Here is a 24,370-nt window from a genome sequence, read left to right on the forward strand (position 1 = left end):
TAACAAACCTTGTATTTTTTGGGTGGATCAGGGTCGACGGCTGCTGCACAACATAGACATAAGTGAGAGGCTGAAGTTCATTCTAACTCTGGGTGAGCCAGTCTTTTGCTAAGGATGGATTGGAGCTCTGCCAGACATCTATTATTATGTTGTCTGTGTTTTTCCAGGCTGCATGGATGACATTGTCACAGTCCTCGCTGAAGAGCACGGCTGCCTGGAAAACATTAAGGTAGTCCCCAAATATTTCAGCCCGGAACATGTTGTAATCAATATGTTGAACTTCAAGGTCTATTTTGGATTATTAGATCGTCATCTGGGAACATAGTCAATTTATTCAAAACAAGAATATGTTTTTCCCCATTTGAAATAATGGAAATAGAAATAATCGGTTCCATTGGTTAGCTGTCATACAGGTGTTAAAAAAAACATAAAAACAATCAATTGTGCATGCTTAACTTTGCTTTGATTGACACAACATGCAGAGGGAGATTTCTGCGTGTGCTTGAGACTAACCACAGCTTACTTTTTTTGTTGTGGATTTTTTTTTAATTATTGTAAATTTAGCCATGTTTTACTGAGCAGCCAGGGCAGGGACAGGTGTACTGCTTTTCTCATGTTACAATAAGTTTCTTTCCGGTTCTGTGGTTGTTAAATTAATTTGTGGAAGTAATCGATATTTAATTGTATATCCAATATTGTACCAAGCAATTAAAAGCTTCCTATAGACAGTATATTCAGTTCCACTTCCTGTTGTATGGTTACTTTTCTGGTACTCGTCTGTGTTGGCAGCAACAACAAAAAAAGTCAAAGGAAATTTAAAAGCATATTTTTGATTCACATTTGCCCTGTTAATGTTGGTCCAATTGTATAACTGCTTGCTCAAATGCTTTGATTTTTACAGGTTTCTGCTTTAATTTGAAAACCCTTCAAGTTAATTTATGAACATTACTTCTGACGAAAAATATTGCAGAAAGTTGGCTGATAAAATCTTTTCGATAGGAGCTGCCCGAGAAGGTTCTAGGGTTGCTGCGGAAATGCTTGACCTTCCTTCCTTCCAATCGGTATGCAGTTTTTCAAAATGACTAAACAAAATATGGTAACTTGCTGGATTGGTTGTATAGCAGGATTCATAAATTAACTCGACGAATGTCACAGTTACTTTTGCATCCTTCAATTTTTCTGTATGCGGCCCTTGCAGGAAACGTTTGGACACCCTTGCCATAAATATTGAGTCCATCCCGCGGGAGAATATGATACAGCACGCCGTTCAATTCTAAAAACAAATAAAACTTCAGAGGAACTTTTGCAAATAGGTTCCCCACTCCCGGATGATATGAAAACCAAAATTTGACACCAACAAACAGACGCTGTGTGTGCAACCTCCAGACCGAGTCCAGCCGAGCTGTTGGGGGACGCCGTGTTCGATGGCGTGTCGTGCCTCTACAAGCCCTTCCAGAAGCCCGTGAGCCTGTTCTCGTCCTCGCTACGCTGCGCACATCTGGAGCTCCCCGAGGACATCGGTGACTTTTGCAAAGGTTGGCCTCACGTGCACACTTGTGCATGCTGACATTTCACCTACACGCTAGTCAACAACGCCAGTCAAATATCGCTCCTCGACTAAAACTGAAATAATTCAAGTGGAATTTTGGATTTTGGTTTCGGAAGTTATAATTCTTGAACTCCTTGGATTATTTGGATAATAATATTGTCTTTAAAGTGTTTTTTTTTTTTGGGGGGGGGCTGGAATTTTTTGTTTTTAAACTATAATATTAAATACTAATATCCCATATGTTATAAAATGTACATATTAACTTTCCATTGTAAAGTGTGTGTGTGTCTTTATTATGTGAAAAAATTATAATACAATATCCTTAACATTTTGAGGTATATTGGGCAACAACGATAATACTACTACTACTACTACTACTACTAATAATAATAATAATAACAATAACGGTTGCTCCCCCTCAAAACAGGCTGAATTCAGCAAGGCTAAAAAGAGGGTGTGAAGTGCTGTATGTATATAATTACGACAGCTGAGAACTGTCTTTAATTATGAAAATAATGCATAATGTCTCCTTGATAAATTATTTGAACATGCCCTCATGGATGTCTACTATAAGGACTACTAAAACGTAAATGAGTCATTTCACTAAATTAAATACACAAACTTGCTGTGCCTACTTTAATTCACTCTTCCAGTGTAATTATGATTTTTTTACATACATATTTATTTATAGCAGGGGTTGTGTGACAGTTCATAGAGAAATTAGAAAAGTGAGATTCTCATCATCTTTGGTCAAACTATTGCCATAAAGTGTGCAAATATCACCCGCAGTATCAATCAATGACATTCGTGTATCAATATGGTATCAAGAGAAATCGATGCTAATTGTTTTGCTTTTTGCGGCTTTTAGACGAAGACGACGACTACCTCTCAGAGCGGGCCATCAATGAGGTGTACCACCTGTGGTGCCTTGCAGGGGGGGACCTCGAGAAGGAGCTGACCAACAAGGAGATCATCCAGTCCAAACCTCCCATCTGCACGCTCCCCAAGTACAGGACATACTGTAGATGTGTTTGTTTGTTGGACGAAGACCGAACAATCTTCTTAAATCTGCGTTTCTTGTTCATATGTAGTTTTGTCCTGGAGGACGGAGAGTCGTTCGGCCAGGGCAGGGATCGCAGTTTCTTGCTGGATGACACCACGGTGACGCTTTCTCTGTGCCAGCTCAGGAATGTAAGAACGCAAACAATAGTGCATCAAAACTCTGGACGCAATATTACGCACACTTGCACAACTTTCCGCTTCCAAAGTACAGGTCTTTTTGACACTATCTAATAATTGTTCATTTTATCTATAATTTTGGGTGATACAGATCTTATTATATGGTTGGATCATTAGATTTGTCCTAATAAGAGAAAACGATTTGAACTAAAGTGAAGACACTCGCTGGTATGTGTTGACTATTCTTAATTGAGCTGTTAGATGGCAACACTCAATTGTTTTATGCTGAGTGTTAGACAGTGTTTTGTCTAACAAGTAATTCCTTATTTAGAGAACCTGTAATAAGTTTAAATGTGACAAAAACTAATCGCGTTGTTAGAGTTGATAAAGCGTCCTCTGTGAAGTCCAGGCTCAAATCAGAACAAGAACTTGACTATATTGACTTGGTTCCAAGAGGCGCGGCCTGTGAGTCGGCTAATTTGTAATTTTTTACTTTTCTGTGGAGTTTTTTTTTTTCTTTTTCTTTTGCATCGTGTTAACCTATTTTGGACTGTTTTCAACGTTTTGGCCATGACATTCTTTTCCAGAGAGTTTTGGTGCTTGTTGTGTGTTCCTTCACTGGCAGCTTGTTCAACACAGTTCCGTTACTTCTTTTTTTTTTTTTTTTTTTTTTTACACTTTCCGCCATTTTTGTGTCATGCGGGGTCGTTTTCACTGTTGTGGCGTTACCCGTGACGTTTTATTTAATTGTCAATATCGCCGCGACTGGACTTTTTTGTTTACGATGCTACAACCGCGAGGAGCTTCACCCTACCATGGAGCCGGCTGGTGTCCACTCGGCAAAGAATGCATCCCAGAGGAGATATAGAGAGCCGGCAATAAAGTTAAGTAAAGTGAGAGAGAGGAATAAATGGCACAGATTTGAACCATTCTCTCTCTATGTCTGTTACTCGCCAATGGACAAACTCTTCGGCTGTTCAAAAACTGCAGTCGTTTGTTTAAATAACCGAGCTTGTAGCTACCGTGTGTAACGTCATGCACGCTGTTATCGCGAGATTACAATTTCAGGATCCTAGCCAGCAACTTGTTGATTGGTCGACCACTTTTCTTTTGGATTCTGAATTATTGTGTGACTTTCAAACCATGTTTTCATTAAAATCTAAAAAAAAAAAAAAAGAAGTTGCGTCCGAGGGTCCACTCTATAAGATTAAAGGCTCAAAGCAAGCAGTAAATTAATTGATGCTTCTTTTAATGATGGTCTTTTGTCCTTTTCCAGAGGCTGAAGGATGTCGCAGGAGAAGCTTATTTCCCTCTGCTGGAGGATGAGTGAGTCAACCTCGCTTTACTGTTGCTTATTTTTCACACCATTGATTTACCCAACTGTAGATTTTTTTGACTTGGAGTAACAACGTCACACACTGTACCGTCTTCATCTGCTTGCCCCAGACGTTCAAATCTGACGCACTCCAACAGCGCCAACGAGCTCTCTTCCACTGTCACGCTACCGCTCATCATCCGAGAGAGAGACACTGAGTACCAACTCATTCGTGTCATCCTCTTTGACAGGCTGCTCAAGGTCTCCCTTCCCTGCATACTGAGAGAAAATACACTCTATTTGTTTCCACCAGGCAATATCACAAAATTCAAATGTTCTTAGGCTTATCCTTACAAGAAGAACCTGGTGTACAAAGAGGCCAGGGTAGACATCCCCCCTCTTGTGCGTGGACTAGCCTGGGCAGCACTGCTGGGCATTGAGGTACATGACATGACGAGCAAATTCAGTTCCACCACCTAATTGCACCCTTATGCGTCATTTATTTTGTACAGGGGGACATTCAGGCCAAATACGCAAGCATCGACAAGGACACGCCCATTCCAACTGACAGACAGGTAACAGCATGGCAGAGGTGGCAGAAGTTGTGTTAAAAAAAAATAATAATAAAATAAAAAAAAATACTTGGGTAGAAGAAGTACTGATTCAATTCCTTCAGAAAAATTAAAAATGTACAGACCCTGAAATTTACTTGAAGGAGCGTTTGCAGTTGTTAACCTCTCTACACTAACATTAAAAAAAACTGCAAACCTTGAAGTACGAAAGTAAAACGTTTTTTTTTTTTTTTTTTTTTTTTTACTGTCAATTATAAGCAATACCCATTTCAATAACTTGGCACAATTAAAAAACCTGCACAGAAAATATCTTCCCTCTTTTATTAACATGCATAGTGCTCGTATTGAGGAGAGGAAAAAGCTAGCTCCTATCAGAACAACATGGACCCATAGCTTTGCTAATGTGAGCTAAGTCAGCTGACGAACAAAAAACACTAAGTGAGCTAATACCGCGTGTCTGTCCTTGTGGACAAGCGGTGGGTGGGATTTATTCATTTTTATATTTTTCATTCATCGAATATATTTTATATTTTTCATTCATCGAAAGGGCTTTGAGTTGCATTTTGTATGAAACGTGCTCACAAATCAAGTTTGATTGATTGATTGGCGGATAAGCAGAAGATGATGTATGGATGATTGCTTGATTGATAATGCTCCCTGGTTCACGTTCCTCCATATCGCAGCTGTTCCTTTTTTTCCCCGCCATGTAAGACACCAAATTCTCAATCAATCAAGATCGCAACCGCGGTTATCTTTACCTCTCTCGATTGTTTATGTCGTGTTGCCATAGGTTGAAAGAACAACAACAAGCCTATGTGTTAAGAGTGGAAAGTACATCTCTGTTTTCAAAAGTAGGGAGTAAAAAGTCATCAGAAAAACAAATCAAGTACCGTACACATACCTGAAAATGTTACTTAAGTACAGTAACTAATATTTGTATTTTGTTACTTGCCACAACTGCAGCACAGCTATTTGAACGCTAAAATGATTCAGTCGCGTTGTTTAAATGCAAGCCTATTTTTGCTCACAGATCGAAGTGGACATCCCACGCTGCCACCAGTACGACGAGCTGCTGTCCTCCCCGCAGGGTCACGTCAAGTTCAGGCGCGTCTTGAAAGCCTGGGTGGTCTCCCATCCCGACCTGGTCTACTGGCAGGGTCAGTCTAACCCAGGCACATCATCCCTCCTCTTCCCAACTTTTACTATGCTCCACAACTTCAGTTTTCACACCACCTGAATCATTATCTCGCACCCTTTGGAACTCCTTAATTCCTTTTGGTGTAGTACGTGATTGGCCACAGGGGGGGAAGTCCTGTCCCATCTCTGCCTTAGTCAGCAGTAAAATCACTGCAAACTCCAATCATCCTTTTTCAGTAATGCTTATCCTTGTTAAGGTAGCGGTAAATATGAAGTTGTAATTTAGATTTGGACATTTTCTTTTAATCGGTGTAAGATTGTTAGACTGTAGCTTCCTGTCTGGAGTTTTCAATCCATTAACATGGATTGAATTTTATTTTTTTACATGTGGTATTCCCATTTCCATTTAATTTTGATGAGTCAACCAATTGATTGTGTTTTTAAAAATATTTTTTTTTGGGGGTGGGGAAACTCACCTTTGTTGTAGGACTATAAAAAGGATTAAATTATTACAAGTTAAATTAAATAAAAAGACATTTATTCAAGAAATATCTATTTAACAAAGAAATGCCTTTAAAGTTAAGAGGTACGTGTGACACAAAACTTCAAGAATGAAGTTGAAATTTGAGAATAGATTTGTAATTGCAATATTGGAATATTGAAAAATGTAGTATTATGAGCATAAACGTCTGACTGTTTCAAGATGACAACTTTTGCGGATCCTGCTAAGAAACAACTTTTTGGTAATAGGACTTTTTTCTGGGGGGAAAAACATTCTTGAAAAAGAATCTTACAATATTTTGACTTTCTTTTCTGAACTTCTTTCTCTTAATTTTGCTTTGAGTAGACCAGCTATTTCTTCATATAGGTGTGATAAAAGGCAGCAAATCTGGTTCAATTGGAACCAAAATGTGTCAGACCAAACCACATTTAGTCAAGATCTGATCCAGATTGTATATTATTTTCTTCCATTCTGAATTTGGATAAAATATGACCTCATTTTAGGTATTAGGTTTTTAGTGACAAATGTGTGTTGTCTTTTAGGTTTGGATTCTCTTTGCGCCCCATTTCTTTACTTGAATTTTAACAATGAGGGTAAGAAACTGCAAATTGGTGCACTTTGTTAGGCTTGTTTCCTGTTTTGTTGTTTAAAATCCCTGTGTTCTTTTACAGCATTAGCATACGCTTGTATGTCCGCCTTCATCCCAAAATACCTCTACAACTTTTTCCTGAAGGACAACTCACACGTCATCCAAGGTGAGATGGAGAAAAATGATTACTTGTGGTTGTGATGCCACCATTCCGATTGCTGCCTTGTTTAGTCTCCGTGATCCTGTGTTTTTGGGCTGCTGAAAGGAGAAAACGAAAATGCAAATGCTCTCGACGTGGTCGCAGCACAGTTCAAAAGCAAATTATCATGGTCTGCAGCCAGCTGCTCAGTGTTGATTGCATTTATTTATTTATTTATGTTTGTCCCATGCTGTTTCAAAGCTGTGTAAAGGAAATTTAAATCTCTCTTCATGGATTCCCACAGCCATGCCGCGTCATGTGGCGATAGAGATAGATAAAATAGCATTAAAAACAGTTCCTGCATGACTGATAAAAAGCTACAAACTGGATTATTGTCATCTTGCTCCACAGAGTCAGGCAGTTGGCTTTATGTTTATCTGTCTGGTCAGAGTTCTTTTATTGATAATAAAAAATTGCATGCCTTTCCTGCCAAAATAGACAAATGCAAGGTTAAGCAATAAGTTAAAAAAAAAAGTCTGTTACTGTTTAACTCTCTAGTCCCTGTTCCCTGTGCCAATATCATCCAGACCAAATTTATTTATACATTATATATCTTTCAGACGTTGGGCCTTTAATTCCGCCTCAATTTGATTACGTCATTTTACCGAGACATTTTGGACAATTGAATGATTCTAGCTGTGTGGGAACAGTTTAGGGAAGGCCCTTTTCTGTTCCCACGCACACAAAGCAAAGTCCATAAAGGCCATGCTTTGAATTTGGTGTGGAAGTAATTCACCTCAAGTCCATCAAACACCTTTGGGATGAACTAGAACAAAGATTTTCTTTCCAAAAGCTTTTGGACATAAGCTTTCGTTCATATTGATGATTTTCATCTTCCTTTGACAGCTGAATTATGAAGTTTGAGGTTTGACTTTAAGCATACAAGGGCTATTAGCACATACGTGTGAATCTAAATCTGTATACTTGCGGACTGAAGCATCCAAATGCGCAACCAAGGTGATTGCGGTTCCTTTTTCTGTTTTATTATTGGCTGAATAGCAAACGTAAAAGAAGTTAAATGAACATACTGTTAGTGACCAAAGGATCGTCGTTCAAATCCTGGCTCGAACTGTCCACATGTTAAAGTGACCTTGGGCAAGACACTGAACCCTAATTTGCTGCCAACCTTCAATGGGAGAAGCCGCCCATTAGTGTATGAATGTTTGTGTGAATGTGAGACTTTGTAAAGCACTTTGGGCACTGTGATGGTGATTAAGTGCCGTTACCATTTAACATACATTCTGCAGTGTGTGATGCTATCGCTGAACATGTTCTAATGATACAATGTACCGTAATTTATCGTGTATAATGCACATTTTCTTCCTCCAAAAATTGTCAGAAGTCAATAGTGCGCATTATACATGCATATAGGGGAAAAGGAAAAAAAACTTTCACATTTTATAAATGTATGCCGCTATCTAGAGGTTATGAAAAAGCTGTACACTTTAATTCCAATATGCCACTGCCACCTAGAGGTTATGAAAAAGGTGTACACTTTCATTCTAGTATGCCACCGCATACACCGAAAAAGGTGTAGCCTACACTTTAATTCCAATATGATAGGGGTACATATCACTGCATATATGTACAGTTGTGCTCATAGGTTTACATACCCAGGCAGAATTTGTTAGCATTTTTATTTATTTTTTTTAAATACGACTGATGACTGAACAACAACCATCATTAATTTCTTTATGGTTATGTTTCGTTAAATGATAATACTTTTAAGAAAAATGCTTGACAGTCTAATTTGAATCCCATTAAAATAAAATTAAATGTGTTTCATCTGGTCCTTCATGTTTTCTTTAAATAATTGTACCCATCTTACAAATTCTGCCTGGGCAATCAAACACGAGCACTATTGTGTGTTTTCTCATTTCCTAAATAAAAGTAGGGCTGTGAATTTCAAAATAAGAGCAACTAAATAAAAATAATTACATGTTCAAATAAAGTGCTTGACTTCAGAATAATTCTTTGAAAACAAAATACAGATAATACTTAATGTTTTAATCATGCGTAGAAGCAAAATCATGCATTGTAAAAATGCATTATACATAGGTAGAAGAGTTTTCCAGAATTTTGAGATCAACTTTGCGTATTATACATGGGTGCGCATTATACACGAGAAATTACAGTAGGTCTAAATTCTCAATTCAATGTCAGCCACTATATGAGGAATTAAAGGAGACCTAATTTAAAATTACTTTACACTTTAAAATTACTTTACTTTACTCTCCTATTATGGTCTCTGGAGTGCCTGCCCAAACATCAAATGTGAAATTAAACAACCAAGGAAATCTTTTTTTGAGCTGCCTGTTTCTGAAAATGTGTCTGTAAATGAGCCACTCTGTATTTTATAGCTATAAGTGCAGCTATGAAGTGTATTATAATTATTGATCCTTGGGGTATTTTGACAAAAGTATGTAACGGACATGTTACTAGGACACTTGGGAACAATTTAAAATATGGGAATAAATACATATCGTAATTATCTGCAGTACAAACTCTACATTAGATTATGCTCGCTTTGTGGCATTTGTTTCAGAGTACCTGACTGTCTTTTCGCAAATGATTGCCTTTCATGACCCCGAGCTCAGCAACCACCTGAACGACATCGGCTTCATCCCTGACGTAAGAATACAGACAGCAGGACGTCATTCACATCTCCTTTGATCAGTTTGCAAAGAAGATATGCAGTTAATCGTCTGTAAGCATTTAGTACAAAAAGCATGTGACTGTGCTGTTTTACCTCCAAGTACTCTGGGATTTATTTAATCATGTTTATTTATTCTTTTATTTATGTAGTAGTAGTATTAGTAGTATATACAGGTACATCTCAGTAAATTAGAATTGTCAAAAGCTTCATTTAGGTAGTTCAATTCAAAAAGTGAAACTTATTATAGAGATGCACTAGAAACCCAAGAGTAAAATATTACATGATTTTTTTAAAAATATGTATAATTGTGATTATAGCTTACAGCAAACAAAAACCCCAAATTCACCAACTCTACAAACTAGAATATTACATAACAAACCATCAGGAAACAATTAAAATGATTTTTAGTGCAGCTGCATTCCCTCTCTAAAAGAAATGTTTTTTTTTGTTTGTTTTTTTATATTGTCCAAGCAGACTCGTGTTGGAATGTTTGATATCAATCGAAGTCATTAGACTATAAGGACCATGAATCACAATTTCCTCTCAACCACATCCAGCGCTTAAACCAGTAAAATACCACATTAATTGGAGCATTCAATAAAAGCATGAATGACACTTTTATGGGTTTTTTTTTTTTTTTTGCTCTCATGGATTGATTGATATCTATTTCGGATTACCTAATGGCAAACAAAGAAAAATATGTACAGAATCCATCCATCAAGCTTCTAAGTAAGCAACTTAGAAATTTATACCCACTTTGTCTTTAAGTGTAGTATTTGTTTCTCAAGTTGCTGTACCCTAACGATTGATGTACTTCATACAATCATTTATGTCGCTATCCATAAATGTATCCATATCTGTATCTATCTATCTGTCCAATATGTCTCAAGGAAAATAACAGCCACAAGTCTGAAAGTCCACTTGAGAAGTTTGCAATTTAGCAGCAAGGGAAGAAAAACATGCTGCTAATAATAATAATCAAATTTTGTGGACAGTTATGCAGTACCTGTATTTAATTAGTGGATGGTTGTTCATCTGTTAGTAAGGTATTAAATTTTTTAAAATGTTTTTTGTTGTTTTTTGTTTTTATCTCTCACCCAAAAAAGTAGCCTGCATAAAAACTAAAACCAATACTGAAACTTTTAAAAGCTAAACTAAAACAAAGCATTTTTGAAAAAACTAAAAACTAACAAAACTGCTCTAAGAACAAATTAAAACTGAATTTGAAATTTTAAAAAAAACGAAATAAAAAATAACTACAATGGAAAATCAAAACTGTTACAACCCCGATGGCTGAGGATTGGTTCTACAAAAAAAAGGCGACGAGGTAGGTGTTTACATCAGAGACAAGGCACCTGTTGCGCAAAATGAAATAAATAAATTTGAAGTTAATTCGATGTACTGCTGTGGCATGCAAGATGTCCTCTCCAATTAATCCTGAGGCCAAAAGCAGACCTCACATACTCTGTCTCCAGAGGTTTAATTCAGGTCGTTTTCCATTTGGCCGTATCACCACCTCCCGGGTGTGCCATTCACGCTGCCACCAATCCAATCTGGCCCGACTCGCCGTCCTGCCGTTTGAAATTGAGGCTGCGGCTGGCGGCACCGCTTATCGTTTGTGTGCACAGAGTGAGACGACGGCACGGTCCTCGGCTCCCCCCCTCAATTAGCTGTCAACTGAGTAGGCGAGATAAGCGCCAGCTGTCCATGCCCAGTGATACCCCACCCCCAACCCCCCCGGTAAACCTGGCAGGTGTGTATACAGACGCTTCATTAACGGCTGACTGTGCTTCACAGTGTATTCATGTTTTCTAATTTAGCATTTATAGGAGTCCTCGGGGGTGGAATTGAGAGATTACAAATTGGTATAATGAGATTAATTGTGACTCATAATCAAAGTCAGCAGTTTTTCTCCTTTGGTGTCTGTTCCTTCAGGGCTTGCCGAGTTTAAGTCACTGACTAAAGCCCATTTCATTATTCTCATTTCAGCACATTGTGGAGAACAAAAGTTGCTTTATCTCACTAATGTTTTCCCCATTGTCTCCCACAGCTGTATGCCATTCCTTGGTTCCTGACAATGTTCACACGTGAGTAGCTATCATGTCTCACGAGCCTCTTTGACGCAGAGTTCCTGCAAAATTGTGACTCATTGAGTGTAACTTGAATTTCACCTTGAGGGAATATATTGAGTATGATAAAAAACATTAATAAATCATTGAAAGTTAAAATCTAATTTCAAATTGGGGCATCGGAGCCATAACAGTTGAGCTGGAATGTATGTCTTTGCCTTTTTACGTGGAACCTAGCAAGGCAAAATCTTGACACAAAACTGTGACCAATCCCGTAATCAGATAATCAGATGCTGGACGATGTCAGCATCTGGTGTGACATTTAAAATACTCGCATCTTGAGTGTCAACTTCACCTTAAGCGGGATAAACCCTTGCAATTTGTGGGGCATAGGGACCAACCCTATAAGTTTAAACAGATGTTAGTCTCTCAGTCAAGATGAGATCACCTCCTTGACACCAATTACTACTTTCCAATTAGCTAGGGCATGGGCGCCATCCTTTGGCAGCTTAGAGCATTACGCAAAGAGTACAAAAAATGTAAATGTTTAGTTTTTTAGAAAGTAGCTCAGGATAGGTTCCACAGAAAAAATGTGAATAAGTGAATTTGTGAATAGTGAACTGCGAATAGGTTTGAGTTCAATAGTATACAGTAGACATACCGATTCAGATTTTCAATTAATGTGCTTATCGTGTTTGGTGTACTCGCAATGAGCAACACAGCACACCACACATAACGGTGTCTGTCGTTGGACCATGAGTGGCCAGAGAGAGAAGAGAAGCTAGGCTAACCGTTAGTTTATCTGGTTTACTGCATTGCAATTGGAAACTCTCTTCGTTGTCATTATTTTGATGAATGACTTGTGAGACACGTTACACAAACACTCAACATAACCAGTTGCTACTGTATTTATGTCCAGCCAATGGTGCAAGCTTCAGGGAGCTTTCTAATTGGCTACCGTTATGTTCCACGTCGCAATCAGTCTGTGGCTCGGCCGAACTCTGTGATTAACACACGTATAAGGATTATGAATTCTAAATACTGAACAGATTTAACCATTTTCGTGCCACTATTCCATGTCGTGCTGTTTATACAGAACAGCGGTGAAAAAAAACCCAGCTTTTATAGGCCATGTGAAAGGTGGTAGCAGTTAACAAAGTCCATTAGCATCAGTAGGCAGCAGGTGTCTGCTTCCAAGACTGAATGAGACTGAAAAGGTCACAGGCTCCACTAGGGATAGGTTATTTTTCACATTTTGGTGACCTTTATTCAGTCTACTGATTAATTCGTAGAAGTTTTTTGATGACTCAAGTCAATGGAGCAGCTGAGTTAAATGTAAAAAAAATAAAACAAAAATGGCTGTAATTCATAGATGGTAAATGCTTTTTTTTTTTTTGTTTTTTTTTTAAATGCTCTTCAATAAAAGCCAGACGTTTACACATCAGCACATCTTGATGGTTTTATTTCAAGTCAACTTTGGTGGTTTATAAAGGCAAAAATTATAATAACGCCGTCATTGTCCAAAGTGGCTGTCTTTCCGGTTTAGTCTCCACAATGTAACCCAGCATGAGAAGCACACACATTGAGAGCACTGCTGTGGTGGAAAGGAGTGTGAAGCTTTGACCTTCTTACCTCCTTTTCACACCGCTGAGGCAAAGTCCAACTTTAGGGCGTCCTGCTCTGAATGCTAATGTCCACCGACCGGGCATCAGTTAGTTTTTCAGGGTCATAGTCTTGTCACATACATAAATATACATGTATCCACACTGACTGCCTCCCCAGCGCCTTAGTGCGCCCACCGAGGATCCAAACGGGTAGATAATCACCTCAAATGTTAAAACTATCATTAAAATAAAATAGAATGGTCATGTTAAATATTATTCCAGCAAACCACCTCCACATGAAAACTCGCCATGGGCAACCTTTTCTCCGTACATTTCTGGGTTTTCAGTTTTTTTGCGGGGGGCGGTTTGCACACAGACAACTAAGCTTTAGCCAATGTATAATTCACATATGCAAATCATGCCTTTTTATATACAAAGTGTTTTCATTGTGTCCCAATACTGTTGTCTCCAATGCTGCTACGTCTCTGAAGATTTTTTTTTTCTACGCCAAATCTGCACCCACTTTTGCAGATGTGTTCCCGCTGCACAAGATATTCCACCTGTGGGACACGCTGCTACTGGGGAACTCGTCGTTCCCTTTCTGTATCGGCATAGCCATATTGCAGCAGCTCAGGGACCGCCTTCTTGCCAATGGCTTCAACGAGTGCATCCTGCTGTTCTCTGACCTGCCAGGTGACCATTAACATATGTATTACAGCAGTGGTTCTCCAACCTTTTACAGCATGTACCACCTGAAAAAACACTTAGCCACTTAGTACCACCGTCATGACCAACATTAAAATACAGTAGGGTTGCAGGCCTACTGTAAGTGTTCATCATAAACAAGACCGGTTTCATTCCTAAAAAGTACATTTAATATTGCTGTAAGCAACTGTAACACAATACACAGTTTGAAGAGTAAACACTGCACTTAAATATAGGAAACTCGCCCAGAGTCAGCTGAGATGGGCTCCAGCACGCCGAACCACCCTAGTGAGGATAAGCGGTACAGAAAATGGATGGATGAAAAAATTTTACTTAAACAATAACTCAAGTAAATGTATTGCGCATAAAAGATAAATACAAATTGTAAATGCAAGTTTATAAAACACAGCTCTCACAGACAGATTTACAAGACATTTTTATTTGAATCTTTAATGTGCATTTTTTTTTAAAATTATTATTATCAAGTTTTGTCAAATTGCCCTGAAACCTCACACTTAAACGCAAGTCAAACTTCATAAAACCACTGGAAGAAGTAGCATCTTGCCCCTGTGAAATCTTCCACCTTATCTGCTACTGAAAACCTTATCTGCTACTTAAATTTCAGTGCGCGTCTGTATGGAAATGAGATGCTCGCAGGCTGCCTCAAGCACCAAAACACTCCAGTTACAGCGACTCTATATGGACATAAGTTTTTAGACAGCTGGCTATTACTGCACAATACCAGTTTGGTTAGGTTTGGTGTGGTAGGTTTTCGCTTTGAAATAGTACTGCTGCAATGACAAACTTGTTTAACCATTGAGCCCTCTTTCCGCTGCACGGTACCCACTCCTTTTATGGACAAAAACAGACATAAGACACTAAAAGGTATTTAAAGTGCACGGTCAGCCAGGGTGCTGCAGTATTTTACTTCACTGTCTCCCTTTTGCTGCAACAGGCCTCAGTCTCCTTAGCCTGGCCAAAGGTCACATCCTTTTATCCCATTGCTGCGCCTTAGCTCTGGATGTTGCAGTATTACACTTCACAGTGTCCACATTGATCCAGCACTCCTGGTCTGATAACACTTACCATGGACAACAGCCATACGGCGTGAAGTAAATACGGGAGACGCTCCTTTGCATACATTGTTGTTTCTTTGCATGTCTTAATTAGACTGAGACGTTCAATGCACCAAGATTTTCGACAGTAATATTCAGACCACAAGTGAACCTGTTGCTTTCGGGATTTGCGGTAAGCTTTCTCTCTTTGTGGCACTCGCACAAAGCAATTACTTCAGCAAAAACGTAACATTGGCACGGTGTGAACATATGGCATTCACAATGAACTTCAGAATGTACAAAATGTTCGGGGGATGTCTTCCCTTTTTAACGTGGTATTCACAATGAACTTCAGAATGTACAAAATGCTCGGAGAGTAATAATCTTGCTTTGCCAAATGCTATTTGGCCTTGCTCTCTGGCCTTTCTAAAAACAAAACAACAATGATACCACAGCCAGCAACCTCCCGCCCTCCCAGCTGCCTACCCAAAACCTGTTTTTCATGGCCTGACGTGCACATGACTGAGATAGGAGGGCGAGGCAGAGGTTGTTCTCCTTAAAAAGGTAAAATATGTCAGGCGAAAGATGCAGTCGGCTCTTTTTCCTAGCTTTCCTAAGAGCGGTGGGCCCTGCCAACTCTTTTACAGCAGCCTCGTTATTGCTGCTTTCAATATAACAACTAATGGCAGTTCCTTGGAATAGGCCGTGCAAAAATAACTTGACAATGAGCCAATTATTGCCTCACCATATCTAAGGCATTATCTGACTGCATGTAGCAGCCTATTGTCATAACTTTCCATTACAATCCAAAGTCAGTAAAACTTGAAGTTATAACTTTTGGTTACCAATGTAGAAATGTATTGTCACAGACAATCCAAATGTATTCCACAGACATCCTATTGTTTACTGTATGTTGGGCAGTGAGTGTTTAGATTTCTGATCGAGTACATCAGGCTATGATGACTGAGGATGTGTTTGAAGGGGGAAGACTATTTCTTGGAAATGTACTTTTTTTCTTGTATTAAAGTTGGCCGCAACTAAATTAACATGGGGAAATGTGGGTCCCAGAGTGCGACCAGTTGAGACCCTGTGTTCTACATGGTAAAGTACTGTATATGACATGCTTATTACACAGTGCTTTGAAAAATAATTCCCTTCTCAAATTATTTTATTTTTGCGTAGTTTCCCCACTTGAATGTTTAAGATCATCAAACAAATGAAAATATCAGACAAAGTACCTAAGTAAACATAAAATGCTGTTTTGGTGATTCTCTTTATGAAGGAAAAAAAATTCTTAAATGTGGCTAATCATATTTATTTATTTAATTTTCTGGGTTCATCTGGAGTAGATGTAACACAGCATTTCAGAAAAATAACATCATACCAACAATCAAGGATTGTGGTTGTAGTGGGATGGTCTGGGGATGCTTGGTTCCTTCTGGACCTGGACGAGCTGCTGTGATTGATGGAACCATTAATTCTGCTCTTTACGATGGATGTAGTCTCTCCAGAGTGTCCTGGGTCGTCCCCGGGTCTCCTCCCGGTGGGACGTGCCTGGAACACCTCACCAGGGTGGCGGCCGGGAGGCATCCGAATCAGATGCCCCAGCCACCTCATCTGGCTCCTCTCAATGTGGAGCATGACCTTAACAAGGCTATTTATGCTTGAAAACCTTCCATTGTTGCTGAATCAGCTGTCTGACATTTACATTTGTTTGATGATCTTAAAAGTGCAGATGTACTGTAAATGCAAAGTAGGTCAATTAACAGATGACTTGTATATATTTTCAGGAAGCATCATTATTTGATGATGTGATCGTGTTACAGTTTGTATAACCTTTTATTACAAAAAAACATTAAGACTAATGCTGCAACATTGTGCCTGCGAGCGTACTATACATCTGAGACTGACACTTGTGGTCAATCAATCTCATTTTGTTCAGCCCATAGCCTCAAGTGATTTGACCAATCAATAAAGTCCCTAAACAAACAAGCCTCTCTTGTTTAGGGACTTCATTGATTGGCAATGGAGCAAAGGGGTATTTACTGATGATACATCAGTATTTGCCTTCACGCTAAAGTTTGTATGAGGAAGTACAATTAGTAGTGAGCATTATACAGGTTTGTTAGTTTGAAACAAATCTATTCAGTACAATTTCAGTTGAACTATTGCTTTTATACTAGAGATGATAGTGATTTGACCACATTTCCCTGATTGGTTATTAAATAATTTTTTTAAATTAGATGTTTTGTATTGAGCATAAGTTGTGTTACAGCCTATGTCTGTCGATGTAGCTCAACTTCCCATGGGTGACGTCATGTTGGTTAGCAAACTAGTTGAGACTGAATTCCTGCATGCAAGCAGGCTGAGAATTTTTGCTGTTGACATTATTATAGATGATGGTTCTATTGTTGTCTGTTTTGTACATTGAGTTGTAATACTTTTTTAATGTTACTTTTAATGGGATGGGTGATTACATGTCTGAATGTTCTGAACTCCTGTTACCATACCAGTTTTGTGATGAGCATAAAAATGCTTCCTGCAGAAGTTGTGCCACAGCGAATCCCTGCGGATGGAGCTCAACTTTCCATAGCTGGCATAGCTGGCATTCGAGTCTGTCTTGTCAAGACTGAATCAACAGCGCCTGTGCTGGCTGAATTTTAATAGTACACTCAATTTTGCCTCAATTGCATGAGTGCACAATGAATCAACAGTCACTCCCACACAACCTACCAAATTATTAATTATTAATCAATTGATTATTATGATCAACCCAAGTTGGGATGTCCTGTTCAGGTCCGATATTTAAATGTGCTCAAAGTGTCAGAAAATAAATTAAATAAATTCAACCCGACAACCGCATTTCATATTTGTATTTCTATTATTGACTTTTGGCCCAAATTCCAAAATAAAGCTCAAACCCATGTTGAGCATCAATTAAGTTGCTGAGCCATGGTATTACATCTTTTATATAGACTTCTGGTGTGCAACACATTTGGTGGACTGACTGCTTGAGTAAAGTTCTCTAATTTGATTGGTCACTACATTACTTCTACCAAGAAGGAGCCTTTTATGGCCCTTGTTTCTTTCTCTTTTCGTTTGTTAGGAAAATGCTCAAGACGTTTTTGAGGTTTTGCGACCTTGTTATCACAGCTAACTGATAGCTTGTTGGTTCATTTGTTTTTGTTGTTGTTTTACTCCTAGAAATTGACATCGAACGCTGTGTCCGTGAATCTATCAACCTCTTCTTCTGGACACCAAAAAGTGCCACATACAGACAACATGCGCAGCCACCGAAAGTCTCTGGTGACAATGGCTTTGAAAAAAATGCAACATACTACTCGTCTAACGACCGGGATTTTCCCAAGACGGACCTAGTGAGTAGAATAACACATACCGGTATTACAACCCCAAATAATCATTAATTTAGAATTTTATGGCTGCAACACGTTCCAAAAAAGCTGGGACAGGTGGCAAAAAAGACTGAGAAAGTTGAGGAATGTTCATAAAACACCTGTTTGGAACATCCCACAGGTGTACAGGCTAATTGGGAACAGGTGGGTGCCATGATTTGGTACACAAGGAGCTTCCCTGAATTGCTCAGTCATTCACAAGCAAAGATGGGGCGAGGTTCACCTCTTTGTGAACAAGTGCGTGAGGAAAAAGGTTGAACAGTTTAAGGACAATGTTCCTCAACGTACAATTGCATAGAATTTAGGGATTTCATCATCTACAATCCATAATATCATCAAAAGGTTCAGAGAATCTGGAAGCTGCAATCACTGCATGTAAGCGGCAAGGCCGAAATCTAACATTGAATGGCCGTGACGTTCGATCCCTCAGGCGGCACTGCATCAAAAACCGACATCAGTGTATTAAGAATATCACCGCATGGGCTCAGGAACACTTCAGAAAACCAATGTCAGTAAATACAGTTCGGCGGTACATCTGAAACTCTACCATGCAAAGCAAAAGCCATTTATCAACAACAACCAGAAACGCCGCCATCTGTGATGGTATGGGCCTGTGTTAGTGCCAATGGCATGGGTAACTTACACATCTGTGAAGGCACCATTAATGCCGAAAGGTACATACAGGTTTTGGAAAAACGTGCTGCCATCCGAGGAACATCTTTTTCATGGACGCCCCTGCTTATTTCAGCAAGACAATGCCAAACCACATTCTGCACGTGTTACAACAGCGTGGCTTCGTAGTAAAAGAGTGCGGGTACTAGACTGGCCTGCCTGCAGTCCAGACCTGTCTCCCATTGAAAATGTGTGGCGCATTATGAAGCGTAAAATATGACAACGGAGACCCCGGACTGTTGAACAGCTGAAGCTGTACACCAAGCAAGAATGGGAACGAATTCCACCTACAAAGCTTCAACAATTAATGTCCTCAATTCCCAAACGTTTATTGAATGTTGTTAAAAGAAAAGGTGATGTAACACAGTGGTAAACATGAATCTGTCCCAGCTTTTCTGGAACGTGTTGCAGCCATAAAATTCTAAGTTAATGATTATTTGCTGAAAACAATAAAGTTTATCAGTTTGAAGATTAAATATCTTGTCTTTGTAGTGTATTCAATTAAATCGAGGTTGAACATGATTTGCAAATCATTGTATTCTGTTTTTATTATGTTTAACACAACGTCCCAACTTCATTGGAATTGGGGTTGTATATTGCAGGTGTGATGACCTCACATATAGTGAGGTGAAAAACCTGTGGCTCCCTTCTCAAATTCTAATTTTTTTGCAGTTTCTCCACTTTAATATTTAAGATCATCAAACAAAAGTAAATATCGGACAAAGATAACCCAAGTAAGCATAAAATCAATTTTTTAACGAGGGATTTTATTTATGGGGGGAATACCTATTCAAGCTACCTGGCCCTGTGAATAAGTAATGACCCCCTAAACCTAATAACTTGTTGGGCCACCCTCAGCAGCAACAACTGAAATCAAGCCTTTTCTATACCTGGCAATGCAGAATTGTTTTAATTTAGCACTCCAGGTTTTTTAAGTATGAACAGCTTTTTCAAGGTCATGCCACTGCATTTCAATCAGATTCACATCCACACTTTGACTAGGCCACTCCAAAACGTTCATTTAGTTTTTGTTAAGCCATTCAGAAGTTGACCTGCTGGTGTGTTTGAGAAAATTGTCCTGCTGCAGAACCCAAGTACGCTTCAGCTTGAGGTCACAAACTGATGGCTGAACATTATTTTCCGGTAAATAGCTAAGTTCATGGTTCCATCAATCACAGCAAGTCGTCCAGGTCCTGAAGGAGCAAGCAGCCCCAGACAATCACACTACCACTGCCATGTTTGACTGTTGGTATGATGTTCTTTTTCTGAAATGCTGTGTTACATCTACGCAAGATGTAATGAGACACACATTCCAAAAAGTTTAACTTTTGTCTCGTCAGTCCATAGAATATTTTCCCAAAAGTCTTGGGAATCAGTAAGATGTTTTTTTTTTTGGTTTTTTTTTTGTTTTTTTGTCTTTTTTGGGGTTTTTTTCAAAATTGAGACGACGAGCCTTTGTGTTCTTTTTGGTCAGCAGTGGTTTTCGCCTTGGAATTCTGCCCTGGAGGAAGTTTTTGCCCAGTCTCTTCCTTATTGTTGAGTGATGAACACTGACCATAATTGAGGCATGGGAGGCCTACAGTTCTTTAGATGTTGTCCTGCATTTATTTGCGTTCTCCTGTATCAGTCGTTGCTGTGCCCTTGGGTAAATGTTTGTAGGCCGGCCACTCCTGGGAAGGTTCACCACTGTTCCATGTGTTCTCCATTTGAGGATAATGGCTCCCCCCGTGGTTCGCTGGAATCCTAAAGCTTTAGAAATGGCTTTTGTAACTCTTTCCAGACTGATAGATGTGAAGTTCTTTATTTCTCGTCTTATGTTGAATTTCTTTTGATTGTGGCTTTTTGTTGCAGGTTTTTGAGATCTTTTGGACAACTTCATTTTGTCAAACACATTCTATTTAAGTAATTTCTTGATTGAACAGGTCTGGAGGTAATCAGGCTTGGGTGTGATCGGTGAAAAACCCAAAAATGGGATTACAGCCACAGTTACTTCATGATTTAACAAGGGATGTCCTTGGTAAATCATGAACATACTTTTCCATACATGGCCAGGTAGCTTTGAAGTTTTTTTTTTTCTTAAGTAAAAATCACCATTTCAAAATAGCATTTTATGTTTACTTCTGTCATCGCTGTCCGATATTTACATTTGTTTGATGATCTTAAACATTAAAGTGCATTTAAACTATGCAAAAATATAAGAATTTGAGAAGGGGTTCAATACTTTTTCACCATGCTGTAACAGTAAAATGTCTTCTTTTTTTAAAAATGCATTTGGCAAATGTTAATTACAGTGTATAAAACACAATAAAAGCAATTTACTTCATTGAAGTAGGAGATTATTGAATGTTTTAACATTTTATATATATATATATATATATATAAAATATTACTTAGGAAACCTCCAGTTAATCAGATTTCTATTGCAGTCTCGGGAGCCTCTTGTGCTGTTCGACCTGAAAGCTGAAGTGTCCCCTCGCATCTCGGCAGAGGACTTCATCGACCTGTGCGAGATGTCATACGCCGCAAATAACCGGACCAAAGCCAGCAGGCCACAAATGATTGCTGTTGACATTCGCAGTGCAGAGGAGTATCCTTACTAGGGCATTGCGAAATATACCCTTTATCAGTTTTCTCTGGAAATTTCATCATCAGGAAATGGTGTGTACAAGCTGAACTGGAAGATTCATTGCGTTTCCTCTTCCTTCAGCCATCAATGTTTTTTTCCCTCCTTATCTATCTTATCAGCTTTGTAAAATAGTTTGAACCATTCATATGTCCTCATTCATTCGAGACATTGAAAATATAGTTAGTCAAATTTAGAATGTTTGTTTTTTCCACGGGGCACTGGCATTCATTTCATTCGTCTTTCACAAGGTTTTCTTTCTTCCATCGCTATTCTCACAGATAACGTGAATTACTGTTTATATGATAGTTCTATTGTTTTGGAAGATGAATTATAATCCTACAGGTTTAAATTTCAGACCATGCCAATCTTGAGTATGTTATATAATTTAGTTTCCTTATCATCTAAGCAGCCTTGTAAAGTAGTTTGAACTATTCATATGACTTCATTCATTAGAGGCATTGAATATAGTTAGTCAATTTTGGCCCCCCCACCACCACACGAGGCACTGACATTCATTACATTCTTCTTATGAGGTTTTGTTTCTTCCCATCGCTATTCTCATGGATAACTTAAATTACTGTATATATGATAGTTCTGTTGTTTTGGAAACTGAATTATAATACTACAGGTATCAATTTCAGACCAAGAAAGAAGGGCATGGATTTCACTCCAAGGAATTGCAATTGTTAAAAAGCTATATATGTATGCGTATATGTAGACATTATTTGTCTGTTGTTAAGTCATAAGGGAGGAAGCAGAGTCGAGCATAGTACCTGCGCTCTTTAACCTCACGGCCACCAGCTTCAACAGAGGCCACATGTCTGGAAGCATTAACATTCCCTTCAGCACAACATTCGGCTTCGATGACGAGGTGCTACAGTGTCCAGCAACGGGAACCCTCCACAACTACAGAGGACGGGTCATCGTCATCATTGGCCACGTCATAAAAAGTGCTTCTGTGGTAAGGAGAAATTTCTTTTCACATATTTTACCCTAAAATTGAAAGGTCAATGGTGCATATTATACATATGTATAATAAAAGTTAGAAAATTCCTTCACAGAAAAAGGAGGCATATGAGGAGGTATGTGTTTTAGAACAGCCATAAATTAGTTTTAAAGCATCTAATTTATACATTTTCATTATATTTTGATTCCTATTTAAAATGCTATAATTCATCTACTCCTGTATTGTGTCTTAGTATTTAGGCTCTGATGCACCTCAGTGTTTAGTTTTGACACTGTGGCTTTACAGAGGTATTTCCCACCTCCCACATGGCCATTGGCACATCAGCCGGCTTGCACAACTTACTGAAAGCTAGAGAAGTCATGTGCCCGGATAACATTTTCATTCATGATGCAAGATAATGGAAGAAATAGTTAAGACACAACAAAAACTGCAGAGGGGGGATAAACACACATAAGCTCTATTAACATTCATATTATTCCAACTATTTATGTTATTCGGGGACTGACATAAAACATAATTTTAACAACTGTGCAACAGCGCTCGTCATGCTGGGAAATCCTTTAACAACGAGCTACCGTTTAAACGATGATGTCATAGTTGACAACGTCATGCTGGCTTGCTATCAGAGGATGTCGTGGGCAGCATGGAGTACGTCCTGCAACCGGAGGGTCGCTGGTTCGTATCCCCGCCTGAGCATATGACGTCGTCGTGTCCCTGGGCAGGACACGTAACCACATTGCCTATGAATGAATGTGTGTTTGGTGGTCAGAGTGGCTGTAGGCAGAGAATGGCAGCCACACTTCCGTCAGACTGGCCCAGGGCAGCTGTGGCTACACAAGTAGCTTACCACCACACCAGGGTGGGACTGAGTGAATGAATAATGCATGAAATTGTAAAGCGTCTTTGACTTTCTAGAAAAGCGCTATATAAATGTAATGCATTATTATTATTTTGCACCAGGAATGAACGTGTTATCCGGGTACATGACCTCTCTAGCTTACAGTTCATTGTGCAAGCCGGCTGATGTGCCAGTGGTCCCGTGGGAGGTGGAAAATATTTCCATAAAGCCACAGTGTTAAACCCTAAACACTAGGCTGTGTCACAATTTTAAATACATTGTTAAAGAGGTAAACCTTAGTATTAATAGTATTACTCATCAGAATTGATTAGAAAACAAATTAGGAGAGGATCTCTAACATTTATTGCATGTAAATATATCAATGAATGGGGAGTCATGGGTGCACATTATAAATAGAAAGAAGGGGGTTTTCCTGATTTTTGGAGTCAATTTTGGAACTGCGCATGATACTTAAGAGTGTATTTATTATACATGAGAGATTGCGGTATTCTAAATGAATAAGGTTGCTCATTCTGAAATTTTAATGGCAGAAATTCTTACCTTTATGCTGAGGACCCGGGTTCAATCCCCGGCCCCGCCTGTGTGGAGTTTGCATGTTCTCCCCGTGCCTGCGTGGGTTTTCTCCGGGCACTAAGGTTTCCTCCCACATCCCAAAAACATGCATTAATTGGAGACTCTAAATTGGCCATAGGCATGACTGTG

At 39.0% G+C, this 24,370-nt stretch overlaps 1 protein-coding gene across 1 annotated transcript in view; it reads left to right on the top strand.

The window, feature by feature from the left end:
• The window catches only part of tbck (TBC1 domain containing kinase), a 31,992-nt gene that overhangs the window by 2,901 nt on the left and 4,721 nt on the right, over positions 1–24,370 (top strand). Inside the window, exons 7-25 of the mRNA XM_061678618.1 lie at positions 32–92; positions 168–229; positions 1,000–1,061; positions 1,387–1,535; positions 2,418–2,556; positions 2,641–2,740; positions 4,005–4,054; positions 4,175–4,304; positions 4,386–4,484; positions 4,556–4,618; positions 5,646–5,772; positions 6,797–6,847; positions 6,926–7,009; positions 9,588–9,673; positions 11,749–11,785; positions 13,903–14,064; positions 18,336–18,508; positions 21,643–21,803; positions 22,644–22,803. Coding sequence (XP_061534602.1) covers positions 32–92; positions 168–229; positions 1,000–1,061; positions 1,387–1,535; positions 2,418–2,556; positions 2,641–2,740; positions 4,005–4,054; positions 4,175–4,304; positions 4,386–4,484; positions 4,556–4,618; positions 5,646–5,772; positions 6,797–6,847; positions 6,926–7,009; positions 9,588–9,673; positions 11,749–11,785; positions 13,903–14,064; positions 18,336–18,508; positions 21,643–21,803; positions 22,644–22,803 — 1,956 coding nt within the window. The remainder of the gene's footprint in view (positions 1–31; positions 93–167; positions 230–999; positions 1,062–1,386; positions 1,536–2,417; positions 2,557–2,640; positions 2,741–4,004; positions 4,055–4,174; positions 4,305–4,385; positions 4,485–4,555; positions 4,619–5,645; positions 5,773–6,796; positions 6,848–6,925; positions 7,010–9,587; positions 9,674–11,748; positions 11,786–13,902; positions 14,065–18,335; positions 18,509–21,642; positions 21,804–22,643; positions 22,804–24,370) is intronic.

This window comes from Phycodurus eques, chromosome 6 (assembly GCF_024500275.1).
Source record: "Phycodurus eques isolate BA_2022a chromosome 6, UOR_Pequ_1.1, whole genome shotgun sequence".
NCBI classification, from domain to species: Eukaryota; Metazoa; Chordata; class Actinopteri; order Syngnathiformes; family Syngnathidae; genus Phycodurus; species Phycodurus eques.